The sequence below is a fragment of the Sus scrofa genome, chromosome X (assembly GCF_054392235.1).
Source record: "Sus scrofa isolate SSC_HxYL_T2T_F1_AM1 chromosome X, Sscrofa_HxYL_maternal_Yorkshire_Landrace_v2.0, whole genome shotgun sequence".
Lineage (NCBI taxonomy): Eukaryota > Metazoa > Chordata > Mammalia > Artiodactyla > Suidae > Sus > Sus scrofa.
Genome location: NC_139401.1, coordinates 24,413,113 through 24,439,715, shown reverse-complemented (window position 1 = coordinate 24,439,715; position 26,603 = coordinate 24,413,113). Strand labels below are relative to the sequence as shown.

Sequence of the window (26,603 nt, the reverse complement as noted above, 5' to 3'; positions counted from 1 at the left end):
ATGGTATTCTGTAAGAACGTGTGCATACTTTGAGACATGCACACCAAAGTTTGCAGGGCTAAACAACACAATGTCTGAGATTCGCTTTAAAATACTTTAAGAGGGAAAAAAGGGGGAGGATAAGTAAGTGTGACAAAATCTTGTTAACTGGTGAATGTGAGTAGTTAGTACACAGGAGTTCATTATATTACTCTATGTCCATTTGAAGTTCTCAAAATTAAAAATTAAAAAAAAAAAGTCCAGCAATTTAAGTCTTTTGGAAAAAATTACAACACCAAACAAATTCAATCCATTCATCAAAATGGAGTATGTTAGTGAATTAGTATTCTTTCCCCTCCAAAAAGAACAGCCTTCCCTTACAGAAAAGCTGTACACGTTCAGGACGTTTCACACCTCAGGCATAGGTACAAAATCTGTCTTAGTTCTTTACCTCGTTTTCATGTGTCTTTGCATTCTGCATTGTCTTCATGCTTAAAGACATGACCACGAGTGGAGGAGGTCCAACATCCTTAATTACATTTACCAAGTCCGGTTTCAAGGCCATTGCCTCAAATTTACACCAACTGATTGGCTGATTCAGGAGCTCTGAAAGACAGTAGATACAACAGATCAATGGCTACTCACTGATAAAAAAAAAAAGCTACTATAATTAAGACATCTGTGATCAACTGAGATGGTCTTCAATCCTACTTCTAACAAAAATGTCTTATTATAACATCTAACTAAAAATAAGCCACATTATTGGATCATATGCAAACGTTCCCGTGCATTTATTTTCCTGGGGAAAAGATCCACAGCTTTCATCTGACTTTCCAAAAAAAATCCAAGACCAAAATAGGTTTTTAAAAACCAAAACAGGAGTTCCCGTCGTGGCTCAGTGGTTAATGAATCCGACTAGGAACCATGAGGTTGCGGGTTCGATCCCTGGCCTTGCTCAGTGGGTTAAGGATCCGGCGTTGCCGTGAGCTGTGGTGTAGGTTGCAGACGCGGCTCAGATCCCGTGTTGCTGTGGCTCTGGCGTAGGCCAGCAGCTGCAGCTCTGATTCAACCCCTAGCCTGGGAACCTCCATATGCCACAAAAGTGGCCCTAGAAAAGGCAAAAAGACAAAAAAGAAAAAAAAAAACCAAAACAATGCCTTAGAGGAATCACAGAACAGTTTTTAAGAGATTCATGAAGACAAAACAGTGTCACAGATGCAAATATTGAGAACACTGGGTAACAAAACAGACACGCACTATCAACACTGAGCAGCAATGCTTTCCTCTGTCAGAGGTCAGCAGTTCACTCTGTAGAACAGCTGGGCCACATCAGCCAGGTCGGAAGTCCACATGACAGGAAAACAAGGAAGCATGTACGCAAATGGCCACCTCGGCTAAGGAAGGCCTCCCTCCCACTGAAATGCCAAGCACCACAGCAAAAGAGTGATCCCAACATTCTCCCTATACTCGCTCAGAAGAAACAAACATAAAAAAGGAAGTGGAGAGACTGATAAAGAGACCAATTCCCTAACTTCTAAAAACCACATCTATCAGCAATTTCCTTGGCACTCTGAAAGTAAATTTTGCTTACGTGGATTTTTTACTTCAAGCCAGCAAGGTCCTTTGATCTTCCTGTTCATCAAGAACAGTTCTAAGCTGGATGTATTGGTCCCAAATACATGAGAAAAAGTTTCTCCTTTCAAATCCTGAGGAAGCTGTGGCATTTCAGCCTGGAAAAGGCAGAGAAAAAAAAAAAAACTTTTGTTTAAAACTATTACTTCACATTTTCTAAAGTCTACATTTGAGATAAACAAAAGCCTCACTATGAACCACCCTTTGATACATATGTGACAAGTAATTTGCCACAAATGAAATCCAAAACAACTCACAGTAGGAAACAAAATCAATTCACAATGACAAAATAAAAGTATCCCGATGACATCCACTAGAAGAAAAACAGGCCAAGAAGCTCGCCTAAAAGAGGATTTCTGTCCAGAGCTGTACATGCCTTCCCAATAAAGAGCAGACAAGTAAGTACCACTCCATTGGAAGAATGAAAGCCTCTAGAGAGTAGGACTCATTCAAAATGCATCCATGGTATTTTGGGGGTCTTTTTTGTTTCTTTGGTTTTGTCGTCTTTTTAGGGCTGCACCCACGGCATATGGAAGCTCCCAGGCTAGGAGTTGAACCGGAGTTGTCGCTGCTGGCCTACGCCACAGCCACAGCAACGCCGGATCCTTAACCCCCTGAGCAAGGCCAGGGATCGAACCCGTATCCTTGTGCATACTAGTGGGGTTCTTAACCCATGGAGCCACAACCGGAACTCCCTGCATCCATGGTACTTGTCATCACCACTGTCAGAAACATTTCTTAAGTTTCCCTTTTCCAATATCACAAGATCAAGGAGATCAAAGAGAGGTTAAGGTCCAGTTAATTAACATCCGGCAGTGATGACCTCATCTGTCACGGGAGCGAGAGCAGCACTACAGCAAGGCTCCTAATGCTCTTCTCTCGCTTTTCCACTGCTCAGAGGGACACCTCAACAGACTCATGATGTTTAACTCCATCATGTGGCATTCACTCCACTTGGCAAACAGTGACACAGTTTCAACATATCTATTTACAGATGCATACTGGAAAGCAGAGAATGGCAGTATAACCCATAGTCTATGTATTTAAGTTCATTTTATCCATTTTCATTATTCATTACTGTAAGACTACTTCAATGAACTGTGAGCTTGGGCAGCCCTGCCCTCAACTGAAAGCCGGATGAAATTTCAAAAACAGAAAAATGCCGCCATTTCCAACCAAACTCCATTCCTTTGTTTGACTTACCGAGTATCTAACTTCCAAATACTCAGATTTTTCTGGAACATCGGGTATCTCAAAAGCATAGTTCTTTTCCACTGGCTGGGTAAGTAGATATTTAAAAATCATTAAGACAAGAACTTTTCACAAATTAAACTGACAAGCATTACATACACAACACCATGTCCCTATATTTAATCATTACAGAACATAAAGTTAAATAAAGCCAAAAAAGCACCTTTTCCCCCTTTCAGCTGGGACTAAAATACCCAGTGATAAAATATATAAAAGGCTTCTTTTGGACACTAGAGAACTTAGAAATACTTGCATTCAAGAGAGGCAACAAAGGATTAAAAATTTTTACAATGGCAATGACTAAATCATTTGATTCTCTTTGAGATTAAGCAACTCCATCTTGCTAGAAAAACTAATAATTAACATTATAATTGCAGCTCATATTTACTGAGTGCTTGTGAGGATTGTTCTAATCACCTAATATGAATTAACTGACTTAACCCTTCCAACGGCTTGTGAAATAGGGCCTCATTTCTCAGGTGAAGAAATAGGCCCAGAGAAGTCACTCAGCACTTGTCCAAGGTCACAGCCCAGGGAGTGGAAGGGTTAGGACTTAAAGCACAAGCACCTATGCTCTTCACCATTACACCATAATGCTCCTAGAATTTCAGGGACTTGATCCATCAGCCACAAGACAAGGCTCAAACAGTTTTTAATAAGACAGCCTCATCCTCAACAACTCAATCCTCCCTTTACTGCAATCACTGTTAATAGCCCGTGCGTTGAGTTACAGCCCTCACAATGAAGGTCAAAGGCATCAATATCTCACTAAAATCAAGACATCTGATCAGTACGTACCACATGAACAGAAGAATTTTCTTCTACCAAAACTAGTGGCATAGTCCCTGACTTTTTAAAGATAACACCTTACTTAACCTCCTGACCAAGACAACCTGGCAATAACTAACACAAACAAGATCAGAACAGTCTCTTCTCCATTTCGGAATAAGAGCACAAGATCCGATTACTCTGCTACGAGTTATCTTTTCATTCAAGGACATTATCTTATACACAGTTTAAAGAGAGAAAAAAAAAATATTTTTACAAATCTAACATACAGTGATATCTATCAAATTTCCATCCAACGAATTATATAGCCATGCAGAAGGCGCTGTGTAGAAAGAAGATATGAAGGAACAATTTGCTAAATCAGGAAATCAACAAACAACTAATAAACAGCACTGGGGAAAATTATCACCGAATACAGACCTTGGACTTGAATTTCATAATTTTATACTTTGCTGCTATTTTCTCATCAAATTCATCATAAACATCCTTCATTGTAACTGGAGTTCCTTTTTCTTTCCCCGTGTTTAGATCAATTTTCTGCTTTCCCACGGAGAGGGGATGGGAGGGGGAAAAAAGCATGTGTACATAAGATCTTTTCAACCATCAGAAACCCAATTTCAAATCAATTTTCATCTTTAACCACTTAAACATTTAATAGAACAAGGTGAGTTCAAAGGAACAAAAGGACCACAAAATGTACTAAATCCAATGCCAATTTTTCCCAATGGCATCACAGAAGCAAAGCAGAGATAAAGAGGAACAATCCTACAAAATGGGAGAGTAGTGCTGTAACTCCTGACCAAGAAGCTTCACAGTTCAAGTGAGACGGGGAGGAAATGGGATTGAGAGGGAGGTTATGGATGTTAAGTCCCAATAAAAAGGAGGAGCAAATGGAAGTGACCTTGTTAAAGAGCTGTGGGGGAAACAGCAACAGCATGAAAACTGGGCCAAACACCATGTCATATTCTAGAGCCATATACTTCCAAATAATTATGGAAATACACTTCCTGATAATTATGGAAATGGGGGTGGGGAAAGACAGCATTACATACTAAAACTCAGGTACTTTTATGCTCTAACAAGTCGAAAAAACTCCATTTCTCTACTTCTCCCAGTCTCTGATGGAGCTGCAGACAATCAGTGGTCATGAGACAGGCAGTAAGAAAGAAGCATCAGGGCTGTTAGATAATTCACAGCCCTGTTGAAAAATAGGGCTGGTGGCAGAACATAGTATGTACTTGCAGTTAGAAGCTAATCACTAGGTTTACCGTTTCACGGGGAAGGAAGTACAGCGTTCGCTCAATGTTTTTCACCATGACACAACAGCTCACATGGGTTTCGGCAAGTTCAATCCAAACTTTGCCAAACAGAAATACCACACCTAGAATAAGGGAAGACCATGAGAAAATAAACATTTCAATTATATCGCATTATAGGGACAATATAAAAGCTCACTGACTGTGTCTGCATAGTTACGCTTTCATGATAAGTCATCTTTTTACAGCAAGTTTGTATCTGCTGCCCGATCCCAAAGACGAGCTCCTTTACTCCGTACTTATAGTATATGACGATATCACACTAATAAAACCTGTGACTGCTGGCAGGACAGGAACAGAATGAATCTATAACTTGGTGGAAACATATGCCCGAGTATGAAGGAGATATTCCAGGTAAAGGGAGACAAACCTCAGTTATTAGGGAGACATCCCAGGCCTGCGTAGACACACTCAGCTAACTACTGAGACCTCTCAAGTCAGTGTAAAAACTCCCAAGGAATTACAGAGATACCCCAGCTCACCAGAGACACACCTCAAAAGCTAGGGATCCTAGATCAGGGCACGGGGAGTGGGGAGGGGATCATTTTCCCCTAGAACCAGGACTACCCAGGGTAAGAGAAACAAAAAAAAGCAAACTTTCTTCAACAAGTCTCTTATTTAAACCTCGTGTGGGAAGTTCCCACTGTGGCACAGCAGTAATGAATCCAACCAGCATCGTGAGGACGCCAGTTTCATCCCTGGCCCCCCTCAGTGGGTTAAGGATCCGGCGTTGCCATGAACTGTGGTGTAGGTCGCAGATATGGCTCAGATCCCGTGTTGCTGCAGCTGTGCTGTAGGCCAGCGGCTACAGCTCCAATTTGACCCCAGGCCTGGGAACCTCCATATGCTCCAGGTGCGGCCCTAAAAAGCAAAAACAAACAAAACAAAACAAACCTCTTGTGAGACCTCTGAGAATGTACTGAATATACTAAATTCCTTTGTAGCACTTGCACTTACCAATAAAAATGAACATTCATGTGTAAGGATAACTATGTATGGTCCATCCGTATGCTGCTGTATGTAAAACTGTGTTTGGGAAAAACATAATTCATCTCCCATCTTATTTCACGTAAAAGTAAGTATCTCATACCAGGGCTTAACTACTACCTCCTATCACACCCTTTCTACCTCACAGGCTACTTAAGACATCTGGCTGGGTTATATTTTCAGTTTAACAAATGGTCTGGTAACCACATCAGGAGACAGGCTCCTTTTGAGATCCCTAAGTAAAGTATATCACAAAGTAAAACCAAGCCTTACTGGACACCTGGTCATGGTTCACGAAAACTGGCCATCAAGAAAGGACTTGAGAGATCTGATAGTCAACCTAAGAGATGGTCAATGTGCAAAATCCTGGGCCCTGCGAATAATGAGACAGCAGTAATCAACACAGCCACTCCATGCAGCCACTCTCCTGAGACACTACGAACATTCAGGCACATGCAAAGGCTACTGTTCACAAGGCCAATTACTCCGGTTTCACAAGATAGCTCATCAGTGCCTCCTTTTGTCACTCATTCTAGTAAAAATGAGACCATCTAAGAATTTTCATTTCTGCAGATGATTAAAATTCTTCCAGGAGTTGCGTAATTTTCAGCTGGGGTAAAAGAGGTGGGGGCGGGGGGGAGACAGGGGATAGGGAAGGGAGGACTGTGGGGATGATTAAAAAAGAACAAATCACAGTGGCTCAGAAAATTAAAAGTCTTCCTCACACCAGTTACAGATGAAAAAACAAAATTCCATGCAAAGAAAAATAAAGACCCTAATACTGGATTCAAAGATTCAAATAAGCTCATTTTCCAGTCAAACTAATATCACATTTCATGCAACACATTTGACACTGTTTATGCCTCATTTGCCACAAAAAGATCATGGTAAACAAAGATTACATTCCCCTTAAAGTTACTAGCTGAAACCAGGTGCAGTCAGGATTATTCAACCTTGAAAAAGTCATAATGAAGACAGGATATCTTCCCATATGCAAAGAGTAAGATTCTTTTCATAATTATGGAGCATTCAGCAACAACTGACTGACTGAGAATCTGTAAGAAAGTGAAAACAATAACAGGGTCTTTGGGAGTACTTCGTTTTTATTAGCAGCATTGATTTCGCCAAGGCTCAGTGATCATTACCTGCTATCACGACGAAACTGTTCAACCCTCTGAGATTACAGGACTTTTTTTTTAAGCTATCTTATTTAACCCGTTGGCATCTATCGCAGAGGACTCAACGTGAGAAGTACCACAGAACAGCAGAGTGGACTGAGGGTGAGAAGCCCAGAACGCTGCCACTGAGGAGGAGCTGACCAAGTGATTTTTGGAGCCTCAGCTTCGTCCACTTTTTTTTATTGGCCGCGCCTAGGGCATGTGGAAATTCCCAGGCCAGGGACTGAACCAGAGCCACAGCAGTGACAATGCCGGATCCTTAACCACTAAGCCACCAGGGAACTCCTTCCTCCACTTTAAATGAGTGAGTAAAGCAGATCATTTGTGAGGTCTTCTCCAGCACTAGCAATTTCCTTTCACCCTAGCAATCAGAAGACAGGCCAATGACATACTCGAATCTCTTGCAACTACAAAATATTTCCCAATAGTGGTTGAAAAGGCCCATCCATGACTATGGCTAGTACCAGCATTCAACAATACATACCATAAAATCGGTTACTTTGCAAATACACCCGTGCCTTAACAGGCGTCAATCTTAACTTTCAACACCCATTACTATAGACAAGCACTACCCGACAGAAATTTCCATGATGACAGAATTCTCCTCTATCTGGACCATCCATGGATATGGGAGCTACTGGCTACATGTGGCTGCTGGGCACTTGAAATGTGACTAGTGGTTAAGAGGCTGAACTTTCCATTTTATTTCATTTTAATTAACTTAAATTTAGAGAGCTGTGTGTGGTCAGGAGCTACCAGAGTAGACCATGCAAAATGATTTTGCCCTGCAAAATGATTTTTAATAAGAACATCAACCAGTAAACAAGAGCTGGAAATAATAAACTTGTTTTAACACAGGAAAGAAAGAAGGTTGCTGTTTCCTAAGGTTCTGATTTTTGGCAACTGTCACTGGTCATCTGATGCTTTATATGTGGATTTCTGGAAGGGGGACCATCCCTTTTGTTAGCCATTCTTATGCCACACTGCTTACAAGGCTTCAAGACGTAAACTTGGTAAGAGCAGCAAATGCAATGCTGAGTCTCTGAAACTTTCATGTGCATCTACAGGACTGTCATTGTGCAATTTATTTCTTTTTTTTTTTTTTTGTCTTTTTGTCTTTTGTTGTTGTTGTTGTTGTTGTTGCTATTTCTTGGGCTGCTCCCGGGGCATATGGAGGTTCCCAGGCTAGGGGTTGAATCGGAGCTGTAGCCACCGGCCTACGCCAGAGCCACAGCAATGCGGGATCTGAGCCGCATCTGCAACCTACACCACAGCTCACGGCAACGCCGGATCGTTAACCCACTGAGCAAGGGCAGGGACCGAACCCGCCACCTCATGGTTCCTAGTCGGATTCGTTAACCACTGCGCCATGATGGGAACTCCTATGCAATTTATTTCAATGAATGTTTTCTGAATACCCACTATGTAACCAGCATTGTGATGGATGCTGGAAGAAAAAGGTCCCAGCCTTTAGGAGTTTTAAGGCTCTGGGGACAAAACAACACAGAATCACATCTATTCAAAATAACATGACAAATGCTACAGTGGGTAAGGGTATGATGGGGTCACAGAAAGGGCTCTTGGGAAAATTCCAGGAGACAACAAAGGCACGGGGCCAGGTGAGGGCATCCTAGGCAGATGAATACAGCTGAATAAAGGGATATGGTACAAAGAGCAGCAGCTGCCTACAGTGAACTAATTCTAGGACACAAAGTCCTACACAGCAGGCAACGGGAGCCCTACTAAGGAACTTGGAATGCATGTTGCAGGCAGCAGCCACTGTGGATTTTCTTGAATGAGGAAATGACATGGTCAGTTACCCTCCTGATGTGGCTCAGGCCTGTGATATGGGGGGTGACAGGAGAGGGAATCAATTAGGAGGCTGGCTGCGGTATGCAGGAAGGGCCCAAGGGTGGGAGCTGTGAGCAGAAAGAGCAGACAGCGTGTCTAATTTAGGAGGAGCAAGCTAGGCAGACTTGGTGATGGATTTGAGGAAAAGGGGGCGACTCCAGGCTGCCTCCCAGGCTTCTGGTTTGGATGGGACCATTCATCAAGTCAGGAAATAAAATTCAGCATGGAGCGAAGCCCAGGGGGTAGCACTGGGAAGGGCAGACCCACCATGTCACCCAACTCTTGTGAGCACCAGCCACACTGCTGTGCTTCAAGGAGGTCACAGGAAGCACATGTGAAAATCATGTACCCTGAAGCTGCACCATGGGGCAGCCTTCTGGGTTTCAGAAGATGCATGGGGATTAATTTGCAAAGCCTCATGTCATGACACTTGCTGGCCTACCTTGCACCAGTGAGTAACAAAGTAGTCCAAGAGCTGGGAGGGTCTAACCCAGTCATCCTACCCTGGGTTCAGTAGGTAAGATACCATTTCTGAGACTGCTTACATCTTTATCTAAAAACGAACACATGGCAGTTGGCTATTCACGTGGCTCTGTAAGAGTTTCAACTCTTAGAAAAGCAGAACAGGTTTATGCCGCTGCCTCCCGTCTGACAGACCATGAACATTTCCCCAGTTCAAGTCAATGCCTGATTATCTTGAAGGCAAACCTGGCCTTCAAGTCTGATGGTTAATACTAAGGCACTTCCTACTCATCCATCCACTTTCGTTAGCCATTCTTACGCCACACTGCTACAAGGCTTCAAGACGTAAACTTGGTAATAGCGGCAAATGCACTGCTGCTTCTCTGCAATAATTCGCTTTATTAACATCTAGATACGCCCTTGAATTTCACCAGGTGCAGACTCCAGGAAACTACTCTGACAAATGCAGTTTGTATCTACCCTTAGATCCAGAAATGAATCTGAATAGACAACTCTGTTTAAGGGTGTATACTGTTACTTCTTATGAATCTGACATGCCTTATCCTGCCCAGCGCATTTTGAAAAAGGGCTCAAAGGAGCCCAAAAGTAAGCCAGAGAGCCTCCTGGCTCTTCGTGAGTCAGTTTGGAGGAGGACCTGGGCATCAGCCTCCATTCCTCCTTTCTGCCAACCTCCATATCCATCCATCAACGAGTTCACGTCAAAGTACACGTTAAAGGCATTCACGTCTCTTCCTTCTCCAAAGCCACCATCAGTGCAAGTACCAGCACACCTGCCACGGACGGACGGATTTCCAAGGGCTTCCGCACTCCCCACTCCAGCCCCGGATGTACACACCCCCACAGCCCTCCCGCAGGCTTTTCTCCACATAAATAGAGGGGTCCTGTTAGAATGTAAACCCGAGCATGGGTCCCCTCCACCCCCTCACCCCACACTGAAAACCCCCCACTGCTCTTAGAATAAGATCACAACTCCTGAGGATGGCTTTCAAGGTCCTTCCCTATCCTTTTCTCCTCCATTTTCAACCAATCTCATGACTGGATTGCTCTGCTGCAAGACCGCAAACCTCCTCCTTTCTCTCTCCAGGCCTCTGCGCTCAAAGGTTCCTCAGTGTGAAATGCTCTCTTCTCAGCTCTGAACATGCCTCAAATCGCAGCCCAATGGTCACTTCCTCACCCAGGCCGTCCCTGGCCATCGCCCAACTGACTGCCTTCACACCATTTATCAACTTACCTTATTTACTGCCTCTCCTCCCAGCCCACTAGAACACAAGTTCCATGAGAACAGGGAATCCGTCCAGCTTGTTCACCCCATTTCAGTGCCTAGCAGACAACGGGTGTTCAAACTGCTGAAGGAACAAAGTAATGACTGATGCCACTTCAAGTCATGTGTAATCCAGTAAGTTCATATACGTCAATGGTGAACCACAAGCACACCTTCCAAAACCACAAGTAACTGGTTTTCGGACTAAGCCTCTGTAAGGACCAGTCACACCACAACTCCTCTCCATCCATGTGGCTCATGCACTTTACAGTCAATGAGCATTGCCCTGTTAGGTACCTATGTGAGGGCAGGCCTGTGCCAATGACAATCACTACGGCACTGCAGGGAAAAGCCCTATGCTGTCTTAAAGACATTCAGTTACTGTATGCATGATTACCTGGTTGGCTGTACTGATCTTCATAAGCATCCAGCCAATAAAACTGAAATACTTGTTCCCCGTCTGCCCCTTTCACCAGTGGGAGGTGACTGGAATCCACTTGAACTTCCGGGGCTGAGAAACTGCTGTCATCTTCCTGGTCAATGTCCCAACAAGAGACATCCGGGAGATAACTTCCTCTGCAAAAATCACATTTTCAAAAACCTTTCAAAACCCCACAGAGTAACAGTCGCATCACCAGCCAGCCACGCAAGTCATAACATGCTCTTACAAATTGGACGTGGTCCCTTTCCCAGGATCTGCCTCTTGTTTCTCCTCCTCTGCTGGCTCCCTCTCTTGGTCCCAAGTCTTGGCAGCCACGGGCTCCACATGCACCTCCTCGGCTTCCATGGGCTCATCGAAGTCGCCATCTTCAAAGTCCATTGGCCCTGACTCCTCCTTGTCATCTGTCCGCAAGGCCGGCCCTGGCGCGCCTGCGGGCATCATCACACATTCCCATCACATGCCGCTGCCACGGAGCACAAAAGCTTCCCCGAGGCTCCAACAGCAGCCTACCCTTTTCCCACACCATATTTGCATTTCTCTTCAATCTCCAAATTGGAGGTTGTTAACTTTTCCTGCTACGAATTCAAATCTTTCCCACTGAAACTGGCTATTGCAATCCCTTCAAAGTCGCCTCCACCACGTCCTCCTTCGTGGGGCCTCCACCTTTTGACAGCACTTTGTAACCACTAAACGCCCTTCCAATTCTGCCCGCCACCAGACTTACCAGCAAATCCAGCACATTTAAGGGGAACAGGAGTTAACGAAGGCTCCTTCCTTGAGACTGGAGAAATGGTTTTTCCTGAAGGAACTGCCTGTAAATGTTTTTAAATGTTTAGTCAGTTAGACCTGCATACTAAAAATATGCAACTGTCCTACCCTGACCAGAGATAATGACAGTTCCCATTTATAAAACGATTTTATGTATTATTAATGTAACAGCTCCAATTATTTTACTATTACCGAGGTTTACCAGAAAAAAAAACACACACACACACTTGTTTCCAGGAGGAAAATTATTGCATTTAGCACAGTGGTAAAACCTATAATAAACACACACTAGTTACTACAAAATTTACTATGAAAAAAGCAGGCACATGCTATTTTTGAAATACGTGAAAGTATGTAATGAAACGGGAGTCCTAATTTAAAACAAAAATCAAGAACAAATTCAAAGGCATTTCCCTCACATAGAAAAGCAACAAAATAAGTTTTAAGCAATAATATAAATCAAGATGGAAGGTATTTCCACACACTATACCTTAGGGGTGTGCACAGAGAAAGGATTCAGTGAAGCTCCACTGGATCTTTTCTTCTTCGATATTATTACAGGTGGCGGAGTTATTTGAGGTGTCTAAAAGGAGGGGTAAGACAAACATACACTGCCATGCTTGGTTTACCACAAGACACAAAAAGTACTCTTCTTCCCCCACTGAAGCCCCAATGAGCAAAGCACTTTTTCCTTCCCTGCTCCCCCCACAGATCTATAGTCGCGCAATGAGGTTACTATAGCAACAATACCACAGACTCACTAGAAAACCAGAATAGATATTGAATCCATCCCTCACCAATTTTTTCTTTTTAGAACTTAACATACTGCTCCCTTACCCTGCCAGAATATTTCATTTTAAAACTGTCAAGCTCAAACTACACAGTGTTGGTGTTAGTCATTTTAATCAAGGGTCACTCAGAAAGGAGGACATCTCGAAATCGGAGCTTAGTCTTTCTGTGAAACAATCCAAGTGCACATTCTGGTACCGCTGAACCCGAGTTCTATCAGGGACAGCTCACCAATTCTTCCTTCACTCCCACTCGGAATTCGAGGCGAGGATCTCACGCCTGATTGTGCAGAATGACAGGCTTCAATCTATTTCGGGAACGTACACCACAGCAACTGAGCGGAGGCAGTGTGCCTTCCCAGAACTGACTCGTGTGCGTATTCTAACCACCTCAAACACATCCCCACACAGCCCAATCTACACAATCGGAGCCTGTGACAGCTACAAACTACTCACCTAAAATGGTGAAAAGAAACCAATCTGAAGGGCTTTGTTTTGGTTTTGGGGTTTACTTGGGGTTTTTCTTCCAGTGGTGGTGCTGTTGTCACTGAATTTTTTTGTGGTGAATTTTTGCAAGAGTCTGTTTTGTACAATTACTGAATTATTTCTTCAGTGTGTCCCCTGAATATCTGACAACTCCTAGAGATTCACTTACCTCAGTGTTCAGATCCTGTAGAATGTCACCTAGCAGATCATCCTTGGACAAGTCAATAGCTTTCTGGAAATTGCAAAGGGAGGCAGAATGAGAAAGCCCCGTACCTCCCATTTTCACCCAGACCACATTGTCAGTGAAAGGAAGCAAGCCAGTCAGTTCCTGCCTCCTCATCCCTCACTCTGAGGGCTCGCCTACTAGCCACGGATCTTAACAATCGGCAGCCTACATAGAACTCCTAAATCCCAAGCCCCCACCCTCTATTTTCAGCCTCATTCCATAATCCTCCTGCTAATCACCAATGAACACACTGTCAATTCAGCTCTCCAGTTTAGCTCTTCTATCTCCAAGTCACAATCACTGAGGCGCCTCAATTCACCTAGAGCTCTAGGTCCGACTTAGTGATTAAGACTGGGAAAATATTACTCAAATATCTGAGTTCAAACATAGAGAATACCTATTCTCTCTATAATCAAATATTAAATATAATCAAAGACCAAGCTCATCTGGAACCAGGGGTTAGCCTAGCAGACTTCATGAGAGTATCTTTTTAGAGCTATAGGGAATTCGACAGGAAAGGTGAACTATCAAGAACCAGGACTCTTTGCTTCACAAAGGAAGAGGTAAAACATTGGGGAAAAAAAACCATGAGGACAGACGGATGGATTAGGAAGATGTGGTACATATATACAGTGGAATACTATTCAGCCACTAAAAAGGACAAAATAATGCCACTTGCAGCAACATGGATGGAATTAGTCTCTCATACTGAGGGAAGTAAGTCAGAAAGAGAGACAGACACCATATAATATCACTTATATGTGGAGTGTAAAATATGGCACAAATGATCTATCTATAAAACAGAAAAGATCATGGACATGGAAGACAGACTTGTGTTTGCCAGGGGGCGGGGGAGGGAATGGATAAGTGACAAGATCCTGCTTTACACCCCAGGGAACTATATAGCTAAGCACTTGTGAACTTGATGGAGGATAATGTGAGAAAATGTGTGTGTGTGTGTGTGTGTGTACATTTATATATACAACTGGGTCACTGTGAGGTACAGTAGAAATTGATAGAACATTATAAATCAATTATAATAAACAATTTTTTAAAAAAAGAAAAAAACATGAGGAAATTCCCTGGTGGCTCAGTGGGTTAAGGATCTGGCATTGTCACAGCTATGGCTTGGGTTCAGTCCCTGGTCCGGGAACGTCTACATGCTGCAGGTGCAGTCAAAAAAAAAAAAAAAATCAAAGAAGAAAAAAGAAAACCATGAGACTCACATCTGCAGTTTTCCTCCCAGCACTGGCAATGAACATTGACTTGATATTATTTGGTTTTGTCACCACAGTCTTCTTAACGTTCCTCTTGTCTTTGTTTCGTGCTTTGTCATCTTTTCCTGTTGGAAGAGAACTGATTTAGAAACACACACCAGCAGAAATCAAAATGGAAAATCAAAAGCCTAGCCACCTGCCCTCTGTATATGAGAATTTGTTAACAATCCAAAACACAAAGCTATGAGATCTTATGCAAGGTACACAGGAAAGAATCTTCAAAATGAGCTAAATTCAGTGAAGCTTGGGCTGTTATTACAAAAAGTGATGAAATGCCAGTTAAAGATCAGGATGAGTCATTAAGTGTGACTGTTTAATTGCTATTGTTAATGTGAATAAAAACCTTTTTCAAAGGTGTGGGATCTAAAATATGGTACAAATGAACCTATCTACAAAACAGAAACAGACTCAAGGACATAGAGAACAGACTTGTGGTTGCCAAGGGGGAAGAAGTAGGATGGACTGGGTGTTTGGGGTTGGTAGATGCAAACTAATATATTTAAAATGGATAAGCAATGAGGGCCTACTGTGCAGCACAGATTTTGGGGTCCCCCCCCCATAGAAATAAAAAGATCGAGCTCATCTGGCGGAACCAGGGGATTAGCCTAGCAGCCTCCATAAGATCATCATTTTAGCAATTCACTCAATCTGACAGGAAAACTCAGCTACAAAAAACAAGATTACCACTCACAGTAGTGTAGCATCCTAATTTCCATTTTATGAGAAAGAGTGACTAGTGACAGGCAACATGTCGTAGCAACACTAAACAGCGGAGACATTTGCTTAGTAAAGAACAACTTGTGCCATATGTTTTCTCTTATGGTCATGTGGAAACCACCTGTGAACTCCTCTACTACTGCCAATTTTACTCTTGCTTTCTGATGCATCCCAGAGCAGTCTCGACCTAAAACCAAATAAATAAACCTAGAAAAAATAGGGTTTTTTTTGTTTTTTTGTTTTTTTTGGCCACACCAGGGGCATACAGAAGTTCCCAGGCCAGGGACCGAACCAGGTGCCACTGCAATAACAATTTTGGATCCTTGGGAGTTCCCATTGTGGCTCAGCGATAATGAACCCAACTAGGATCCATGAGAACTCAGGTTCTATCCCTGGCCTCAACCAGTGGGTTAAAGGACCGGCATTGCTGTGAGCTGTGGTGTAGATCACAGATGCGGCTCGGATATGGCATTGCTGTGGCTGTGGTATAGGCTGAGAGCTGAGCTCCAATTCAATCCCTAGCCTGGGAACTTCCATATGCCACAGGTGTGGCCTTTAGAAGCAAAAAAAGAAGAAAAAAAAAAAAAAAACACTGGATCCTCAACCTGCTGAGCCACAAAGGAACTCCCGGAAAGAATAGTTAACATAATGTGGTAGTGGCATGTGACTACACAGACCAGATGAAAGAGAATATGGAGTTCAGAGAAAAATGCAATTACTTACAGAAATTTAGCACAGTATCAAGGTGCTATCTCCTATCACTGGAGAAAAGATGGACTTTTTTTTTTAATAAATTTTTGTTCTGTTTTTAGGGCTGCACCTGTGGCATATGGAGGTTCCCAGGCTAGAGGTCCAATCAGAGCTGTAGCTGCTGGCCTACGCCACAGCCACAGCAACACAGGATCTGAGCCACGGCTGTGACCTACACCACAGCTCATGGCAACGATGGATCCTTAACCCACTGAACAAGGCCAGGGATCAAACCTGTGTCCTCATAGATGCTAGTCACATTCATTAACCACTGAGCCACAATGGGAACTCCAAGATGGACTTTTTAATAATTAGCGTTGGCTACCTATTTGTAATGAGCTAAACCAATATAAACACCAAACAGGCCACAGGTCAAAGTTTTAAAAACGAAATTATACAAGCACTTTAATCTTTTTTAAAAAGGCAAATTCCTTGCACCTGGATGTGGGAAATCTTTATGATTCAAAATCCATCCGCAAGAAAAAAAAAGGATTGATAAATTCAAGTATTTCAAAAACAAGTTTAAAGACGAAAGAGGAGAAAAATTTTGCAGTAAGTTTTTCAGAGAATAAAACAATTTCCACAATATTAAAAAAAAAAAAGGCCGAAACCCAAAAGGAATATGGACAATAACCACAAACATCAGGTTCACATTACAAAATACATAAACATTCAAAAAAAAAAGGCGCTCCCATTGTGGCTCAGTGGTAACAGATCTGACTAGTATCCATGAGGACTCAGGTTCAATTCCTGACCCTGCTCAGAGGGTTAAGGATCCAGCGTTGCTGAGGCTGTGGTGTAGGCCGGCAACCGCAGCTCCGATTCAACCCCTAGCCTGGGAACTTCCATAAGCTGCGGGTGCGGCCCTAAAAAAAAGACAAAAATATATGCATATATAAAAATTAAAAAAAATAAAAAATACATAAACTGCTATTAAGTTTTACAAAAAGATGCCCGATTTCTTGTATAAAAGAAAGCAAATGAAAACCACATGGAGAGGTCATTTCTCAAGTATCGCAGCGGCAAAATTTTAAAAGCTGGACAACACATTCCACTGGCAAGGCCATGGCGTGAAAAGAGACACTCGTACATTGTTCATGGGAGAGTAAAAGGGGACAGCTCCTCTGGAGACGAATTTGGCAGTATCTCATGAAACGTCCATCACGTGCCTGTACTCCCCGGGCCAGCCATCCCACCTCTAGGAATTTTCCCTGAGGAAAATATTATATGCACATTTATTCAATGCAGTATTATCTGTAATAGGTAATTACTGAGACTCTAAATATCCATTCAAGAAAACCACTTGAATAAACCAGGGTACCTACATACAATGGGATACTATGCAGCTATACAGAAATGAGCAAGCAAGAAAGAAGGCTCTCTATGTGCTGATATGAAGAAATTTTCAGGAGCTCCCGTCGTAGCGCAGTGGTTAACGAATCTGACTAGGAACCATGAGGTTTCGGGTTCAGTCCCTGCCCTTGCTCAGTGGGTTAACGATCCGGCGTTGCCATGAGCTGTGGTGTAGGTTGCAGACGTGGCTCGGGTCCCGAGTTGCTGTGGCTCTGGCGTAGGCTGGCAGCTACAGTTCCAATTCGACCCCTAGCCTGGGAACCTCCATATGCCGCAGGAGCGGCCCAAGAAATAGCAAAAAGACAAAAAAAAAAAAAAAAAAAAAAGAAATTTTCAGGATATCTTAAGTGAAAAGACAGAAAGTACGAATTTACAGAAAATACCTTTTGTGTAACAAAGAAAAGGTAATAAAAATACATACATGTAATTCTACTTCTGGGTATATGCCCAAAAGAATTGAAAACAAGTGTTCAAACAAAAACTGGTACACAAATGTTCATAGAAGCACTGTTTACAGTAACCAAAAGATGGCAACAACCCAAATGCCCATCAACTAATAAACGAATAAACAAAATGTGGTCTCTCCATGCAATACAATAGTACCCAGCCCTAAAAAGGAATGAAGTACTGATTCATGTTACACCATGAATGAACCTTGAAAACATTATGCTAAATGAGAAAGGTCAAGCATAAATGGTCACATACTGCATGATTCCAACTGTATGAAATATTCAAAAGAGGTGATCCAGAGACAGAAAGCAGATTTAGTAGTTGCCAGGAGCTGAGGGAATGAAGACTGGGGAATGACTGCTTAATGGGTATGGGTTTCCATCTGGGGTGATAAAATGTTCTGCAACTAGAGATAATGGTCATGGTCGCAAACACTGTTAATGCACTAAATGTCACAAATGATAAATTTTCTGTTATGTATTGTTCATGTGCCTAAGGTTGTGAAAAGACTTGTAGAACATCTGTGGAAAATGTAAGACGGGAGAATTTAATTTTTAAAGAGATATTTTGGAACAGTTTGAAAAGAGAATTAATGGTGTAAATATTTGGCAAAAAGAAAAAAATCAGGCCCTTAATAAAGAATATCAAAAGAGCAGGTCAAGGAAACTCCCTGGTGGCCTAATGGTTAGGACTTGGCACTTTCATCATTCGATTAAGGGGCTTTAATTTCACCATTGTAGGTTAACAGGATTTAGGTAGAAGGACAACAAAAAACAGGAAGAACAGTTTATTCTTCCACAATTTTAGGGCTTCTGTTTTGATTTGTTTCATTCATTTTCCTACTGATTTTTTTTCTTCATTGGGATTTAGTTATTTTTCTGCCTATGTTTGAAAACAACATGCCAGGGATTGTATGCACAACGTAAAGATTTGACCTTTTACTTCCAGGCAAAACTCTCTCATTTCCTCTAGGCGTTTAAAGTGGATTGCAGAATGCCATTCCCCTTCCGAAAATCTTGGGACATTATTGGGCCCCTCAGGAAGGACAATGAAACAGTGGGCTTGTGCATGAATGGTGGCTAAGCGTGGAACAGATTTCTAAGACTAGTTCTCCTTCAGAATATCAAGTCATTCTTTTCACTATTACTGGGAAGTAACTGAATGATTATAGAAACACAGAGATAGTCCATTTACTCAATAAATACCACATAATTTCTTTGCACCTGCTATTGTGATCAGCACTGAGATGACCAGGGCAAGGGTCTTTTCCTTGAGACCCTCCCTGTCCAGTTCAATCTCCTGATTTACAACTGACAAAACTGATGTTCAGCAGCGGGATGGGATTCATTCAAGATGACACAATTAACAACAATGCCATAACTCTAACCCAGCCTTCCTCACTTCAGGGAGGTGAAAAAGCACATGGGCTCCATTTCGTTCTCTTCTTCATGGACTCAGAAAATGTTAGGAACACACAATTAGCCACAGTTACCATATGGTTGGTACCATGTGCATAGAGTTCCTACATGACACAGCTGGCAGAAACCAGGAAGATGGTTCACAAATTCTTAATTTAACTAATGAATGAATAAATAATATCCCACATGAAACAAATATGTCCATCCTTATCTGCTGGAAAAGGAAACACAGGAAAGATAACTAGAAATAACAAAAATGACTACCTATGGAGATGGGAAGAGATGAAGTAGAAAGCCTAGAGGGATGAGAGTAAGATTTATCTAGTCTATTTCTTTTTTTTTTCTTTTTCCTTTTGGCCATGCCTGCAGCACGCAAAAGTTCCTAGGCCAGGGATCAAATCCACACCACAGGAGCAACCCAAGACGCTGTAGTGACAACACTGGATCTTTTATTTATTTATTTGTCTTTTGTCTTTTTAGGGCCGCACCCACAGCAATGGAGGTTCCTGGGCTATGGGTCAAATCAGAGCTATAGCAATGTGGGGTCCGAGCCACATCTGTGACCTACACCACAGTTCACACCAGATCCTTAACCCACTGAGCAAGGTCAGGGATTGAACCCGCATCCTCATGGATACTAGTTGGGTTCATTAACTGCTGAGCCATGACGGGAACTCCCAAAAGGGTATTTTTAAGAACCTAAATTCGAACACAAACAAAAATAAATGAACCTGTGTAGCCAACTGATAACGTAACACAGAAAAAAAAATTACTTCTACAGCTTCTGAGTACAATATTCTCACTATACACCCTCAGTTAGGATACATGCCAAGAACAAATAAAAACTGCAAAGAAACAAACTTTACTTAGAAAGGTTGTTGGTAGAGGTATGGGTTTAGTAATTCTAAAATTCCTAAAATTATCTTCTGTATATCTTAGGAGACAAGGGTTTTCACTTGGCAGGGGGTGGGGGAGATAAGTACAAATACAGACTGGGGCAGATGAAGTACCCTGTGAAGTCACATCTGAATGCAATGTATCAGTATGCATTCACAGGACAGATGTACATAAAATCTCCTAGTGCTGTTCACTGAAAGGGCCTAGAAACCATTACATCCCAGTAGCAATGAGTACATTCCTCCCCAGATCTGAATTCCACTCTTCACTAAAAGGAACCATAATCCTTGGGAGAAATGGTTGATTCCAGGTCCGGGACAGGAATCATACAAGAACCTGGAAACTCTTGTTGGCCCAGATAGCAAGGAAACGCACAGACACGGATGGGGCCATATCAAAAGGACACAGGAGCCAGCTCAAAGGGGCTCCCACGCCAAATGTGATAATTTGAACATCAAAAAGAAAAATGATGATAATGGATATTGAACTCTAAGAGCAGTTCAATTTAAATCCATGAGTCTGAAGTGCTAATTTTAAAAAGGAGAGTAACGGAGTTCCTGTCATGGCGCAGTGGAATCTGACTAGGAACCATGAGGTTGCAGGTTCGATCCCTGGCCTCGCTCAGTGGGTTAAGGATCCAGCATTGCCATGAGCTGTGGTGTAGGTCGCAGACGCGGCTCGGATCCCACGTTGCTGTGGCTGTGGCGTAGGCTGGCAGTTGCAGCCCCGATTCGATCCCTAGCCTGGGAACCTCCATATGCCTCAGGAGCGGCCCTAGAAAAGACAAAAAAATAAATAAATAAATAAAATAAAATAAAATAAAATAAAATAAAAATAAAAAGGAGAGTAAGGATCATCAGAAGATGATGAAAGCACTGGATAAAAGTTGGTGGAGAAAAGTGATACAGACACAGTCTCAAATTATCATCCCTATTTGCATTAATTACAAAGATAGAAAGGTAGCTTCAAGAAAGAGATTTGACAAACATCACCTTAAACCAAGAGATTAAACTCAGTATCTCCAGTAGTGCGACAAGCTGACGTTATGCGTCCCTGATATGAGTGGTAAGGACACAACTTCATCTAAATTGTTTTTTTGTCAAAATATTTAACCCAAGCACAAAAAAGCAATCAGGCAAATCCCAGACTGGACATTCAACAAAACAACCAGCCTGGTCTCTTTAAAAATGTCAATGGCATATTTTTAAAAAATGGATATATGTGCTTGCTTCAGCAGCACATATACTAAAATTGGAAGGATACAGAAAAGATTAGTATGGCCCCTGCGCAAGGATGACACGCAAATTCGTGAAGCGTTCCATATTTTTACAAAAGAAAATCATGGACTTGGACAACAGACTTGTGGTGGCCAAGAGGGGGGAGTGGGATGGAATGGTAGCTTGAGGTTAACAGATGCAGACTATTGCCTTTGGAATGGATTAGCAGTGAGATCCTGCTGTATAGCACTGGGAACTGTGTCTAGTCACTTATGATGGAACATGATAATGTGAGAAAAAAAGACATGTAACTAGGTCTTCATCCTGCACAGTAGAAAACTGACAAAACACTGTGAACCAGCTATAATGGAAAAAAATAAAAATCATTATATAAAACATAAAAAAAAAAAAGTCTAGGAGTTCCCTTGTGGTTCAGGGGGTTAAGGATCCAGCATTGTCACTGTAGTGGCTCAGGTCACTGAGATTGGGAAATTCCATATGCCACAGGCAGAGCCACAGCCACAAATAAATAAATAAAAATGGATATATATGTATGACTGAGTCACTGTGCCCTAAGCATAAATCGGCCCAAGATTGGAAATCGACTATACTTTTAATAAAAAATTATATATTTTTTTAAAAAGTCGATGTCATGAAAGACACTGGGCCAAAAGGGGAACATAGAAGGGATGGTGCTGCCCTACACTAAGTAAGACTAAAAGAGATAAGATCCAGCGTTGCCATGAGCTGTGGTGTAGATCGCAGATGTGGCTCTTATCTGGCACTGCTGCGGCTGTGGCGTAGGCCAGTGGCTACAGCTCTGATTTGACCCCTAGCCTGGGAACCTCCATATGCTGTGGGTGCGGCTCTAAATAAAAAGACCCAAAATAAATAAATAAATAAATAAAAAAGAAAGAAAGAAAAAAAAAAAAAGAAAAGAGGGAACTGTGGGGAATGCTATCTCTCAATAAAGCTGTTCACAACTAAATCAGCTGTAAGCAGGCCACAGTGTTGACTAGTGATCTACCTCACTTGGTGGTAATAACAAACTAAATCAAAAAAAAAAAAAAAACAAACACTAGGAGTTCCCATTGTGGCACAGCGGTTAACAAATCCGACTAGGAACCATGAGGTTGCAGGTTCAGTCCCTGCCCTTGCTCAGTGGGCTAAGGACCCGGCGTTGCCGTGAGCTGTGGTGTAGGTTGCAGATGCGGCTCGGATCCCGAGTTGCTGTGGCTCTGGCGTAGGCCGGTGGCTACAGCTCCGATTCAACCCCTAGCCTGGGAACCTCCATATGCCGAGGGAGTGGCCCAAGAAATAGCAAAAAGACAAAAAAAAAAACACTAAAGAGACTTTCCCCCTCTCATTTTATAGGAACTAAATCAGGCCTGTTTGCTCAAAAAAATTTCTTCTGAAAGATGATGTAACTAAGAAAATATGACACATCCATGCATATCATTTTAAATTTCAATTAAACAAAGCAGGTTGATAACTGTACATTGTACATTCTAAATCTTGTTATTGTACTATACTTCTATCAAAGAGCTAAAATTCTGGATTTCCCTTGTGGCGCAGTGAGTTAACAATTGGGTGTTGTCACTGTAGCAGCTTGGGTAGCTGCTGAGGTGAAGGTTCAATCCCTGGCCCAGGAACTTTCACAGGCCATAGGAATGGCCAAAAATAAAGAGGTAAAATTCTAAGCACATTGCTTCAGGAGAGAAAAAAAAAGACATTCCTTATTCTTGCGGACCTCAAAATCAGCAAGTCTAAAATGACCACAGGACTGAAAACTGCAAAATAAGTAAGACTAAAATCCTTGGATAAGAAACATGAAATTTCATTTCCTAGTACTGTTTCCACTTTTTGTGTTTAATTTTCTACATAGCTATGTTTCTTTCAATATTAGAACATTTTTTATATTTGAACACAATTATGGTAAGTCTTTTTCCCCTAAAGAAACTGTCAAAGGACCAAGTCACCTGAAATTTTAGACAATTCTTTAATCTTACAATGGTACTCTTAAAAACGAACTGCAGGTACCTTTCTCTTGGGAATCAAGGGCATCATCTTCAAGGTCATCATCAAAAATCTCTCGGCCATCCTCCACATAGCCAATACCATCTGGAAGAACAATATATATTACTGTGATCAAATTTCTTAAAGTGGCCAATAATATTTTAACCATGACAAAAAGATTAAAAAAAACCCTTTTATACCCACTCAGATACTCTCCTTGCCCAGGCCATTTTTAAGTACAAGAAAATCCTGTTCAAGCAGGGGTCAGATGAAACACAGCATCCACACAGATTTTCTGAGTCAAAACCAAAGGATATAGAGTCGGCTCTTGAACAACGTGGAGGCTACTCCACATATAACTTATAGTCGGCCATGGGTAGTCACAGTTCCTCCACATCAGCAGGTTCAACCAACCAGAGGCCATGCAGTACCGCAGTGACTGAAAATTACCCACATATAAGTGGACCCAGTCAGTTCAAATTCATGTTGTTCAAGGGTCAACTGTATACATGCCTACTGAGGTGAAGTGCAGAAATAATGTGGCCCAAAGGATCAAAGTTTGCCACAATAGGATGCTTTACAGTAATTCTACTCTCCCAAAGGCATAAAAAGACTCAAGAAAAGCACCTTAGATTACAAGGGAAAGCTAGCAGTACAGCTGAGTCCTATTAGAGTAGGAACAACACATATGGTGGCAAGAGCAATCTATACTCGCCCCTTCCCGCTGTGGTCAGCTTTCCACAAGGGCGGCAAGAACATGGGGACCAGCCTCTGCCTGGGGCTTTCCACTGCCCAAGTTACTCTTCACAAGAGCAGCCTCACAGCCCTTCCGTGAGACGGAATTTTCTTCTGGTCCATCAATGGGGATACCCCACAGGCACGTGATTCTTCCCAATTCCTACAGCCATTTCCTGGAGGATTTAGACTACAGCCTGAGGGATGTGTCTGGCTTCTCCAAAATGCCCCTCAGTAAACTTGCTATTGTTCTGCTCCATACCCTCCGAATCGAGGCAAACCCAAACCAAAGGTATGATCTTAACAGTGCCTTACATCTGCCCAAGCAAAGCAGTAACTCCAATGCATGAGAACCTATAAACAGCAACTGCCCCAGTGCCTCGTAGTCCGTTTCTTCCCACGTACCGTCATCCACAATCCAGTCATCATCCTGGCGGGCCTGAACCAGCTTCGAATACTGGTCCTCATCAACTTCTTCATAAACGCTTGTGAAGTCCTCTACCTGCCATCACACAAGTTTGAGAAAGCTTCAGGTGGAGGGAAAGTGTTAAACAATTCTGATGAAAAAATTGCCAAATGTGAAGTGGAACAGCAGCCTGAGGAGGAGCTGCAACCAAATCATGAGTTCTGACATTCAACACCACTGCAGGGTTTTCCTTAAATAGACATCAATTAACTTAGTATTCCTTTTAGGTGGGTGTTAATATAAGATATTAAATGATTCCATTAGCATAATACACTTGTCACACCATCAATTACTCATCTACTTCATAAAAAACAAACTGAATTATAGCCAATTCTTCATTAGCTGCTTGGGATTATTCACTTGGAATTTCTAGACTGGTTTCTCCTGTATTTTGCAAACCTCTAAGACATGTCACCTCCCTCTCCACCAGCTGATGGTGCTCTACAAATAGACAACCATCTCAGTAACTGTTTGCCCAACCAGAATGCCAAAGGAAAATCTCCCCCATCCAGGCCCCTCCAAAAATCAGCAAAACAAATACACTCTACACCGAATAGGTGCGCTAGGAATGGCTTTTGAGCAATCCCGTATTACTACTGATCCCCCACCATTCTCAGCTCTTATAACCTGAGGGAACGTGCAGAGTGAGTGGCCCAGCCTGCGATCACATGGTGTGATCACCACCAACTACCAGCCATTAACATCCCAGACAAGAATCTGGTGGACTAGGTGGTGAGAACTTACAGATACCAGTTAAAAAAGCACCCCCTTCTCTTGAGAGTTCTGCCTTTTCCAGTGGGGCGGGGGTGTGGAGGAAATGACCTACTACCGGAGGAGCTAAGACTCTGGCAAAAAAAAGCACTTGGACACAGAGCTTTGAGAGCCTGATGGGCAGCTGACTGCATTTCTGCCACACCTGCAGGGCTTATGACAATGACAGGATTAGGCTTAGTTTTCACCTCCTGTTTAATATACTCTATAGGGATCACTGGCAAATATTGATTTGGCCTTTCACCATTTGTTAACAGAAATTACAGGTCCTATCAAATTAAGTTTTTTGAGAACCCATACACAAACAAGTCCAATTAATATTACTGTACTGACCAATTTTCTTTTCGAGGGGAGAGGGAAGTGGCAAGGTTATTTTTGCTGACTGAAGTCTCTTAGGCATATTCTGTCTCTCATTTAAGCAATTCATATACTATCAAAAAGACATCAGAGAGGTTCCTGCTGTGGTGAAGGGGGTTAATGATATGGCTTGTCTCTGTGGAGGCACCAGTTTGATCCCCAGCCTGGAGCAATGGGTTAAAAATCCAGCATTGCTTCAGATGACACTTGAATCCAATCCCTGGCCTGAGAACTTCCATATGCCATGGGGGCAAACAAAAAAGAGGACACCAGAAAACTATTTTTAAAAATCATTTTGGGGGAGGTCCCGTCATGGCTCAACAGAAACGAATCTGACTAGCATCCATGAGGACGCAGGTTCTGGTCTTGCTCAGTGGGTTAAGGATCCGGCATTGTCATGAGCTGTGGCATAGGTCACATATGTGAACTGGATCTGGTGTTGCTGTGGCTGTGGTGTAGGCCAGAGACTACAGCTCCGATTCAACCCCTAACCTGGGAAATGCTATATGCCCCAGGTGCAACCCTAAAAAGACAAAAAAAAAAAAAAAAAAACAGAAAAACAAAATCATTTTGAGGAGTTCCCATTGTGGCTCAGCAGTAATGAACCCAACTAGTTCCATGAGGATGTGGATCTGATCCCTGGCCTCATTCAGTGGGTTAAGTATCTGGCATTGCCATGAGCTGTGAGTCACAGACACAGCTCGGAGCTGGTGTTGCTGTGGTGTAGGCCAGCAGCTGCAGC

At 42.4% G+C, this 26,603-nt stretch overlaps 1 protein-coding gene and 1 non-coding gene across 7 annotated transcripts in view; one reads left to right on the top strand and one right to left on the bottom strand.

Moving 5' to 3' along the window:
- POLA1 (DNA polymerase alpha 1, catalytic subunit) overlaps positions 1-26,603 on the bottom strand; it is a 303,907-nt gene that overhangs the window by 269,728 nt on the left and 7,576 nt on the right. For all 6 annotated transcript variants that reach the window (XR_014835833.1, XR_014835834.1, XM_085008764.1 and 3 more), the window contains exons 3-15: positions 24,673-24,769; positions 23,557-23,637; positions 14,664-14,779; positions 13,381-13,443; positions 12,428-12,520; positions 11,894-11,981; positions 11,396-11,597; positions 11,125-11,303; positions 4,920-5,032; positions 4,072-4,188; positions 2,815-2,889; positions 1,571-1,709; positions 431-585 (exon numbers count right to left, since the gene is read on the bottom strand). Coding sequence is in view for 4 of the 6 variants with exons in the window: in XM_085008764.1 (XP_084864890.1) it covers positions 431-585; positions 1,571-1,709; positions 2,815-2,889; positions 4,072-4,188; positions 4,920-5,032; positions 11,125-11,303; positions 11,396-11,597; positions 11,894-11,981; positions 12,428-12,520; positions 13,381-13,443; positions 14,664-14,779; positions 23,557-23,637; positions 24,673-24,769 (1,518 nt within the window). In the remaining 2 variants the exon portion in view is untranslated. The remainder of the gene's footprint in view (positions 1-430; positions 586-1,570; positions 1,710-2,814; positions 2,890-4,071; positions 4,189-4,919; positions 5,033-11,124; positions 11,304-11,395; positions 11,598-11,893; positions 11,982-12,427; positions 12,521-13,380; positions 13,444-14,663; positions 14,780-23,556; positions 23,638-24,672; positions 24,770-26,603) is intronic.
- LOC146394511 (U6 spliceosomal RNA) lies at positions 21,521-21,627 on the top strand. Its single transcript, XR_014835925.1, has one exon. It is a non-coding gene; the product is annotated as a U6 spliceosomal RNA (small nuclear RNA).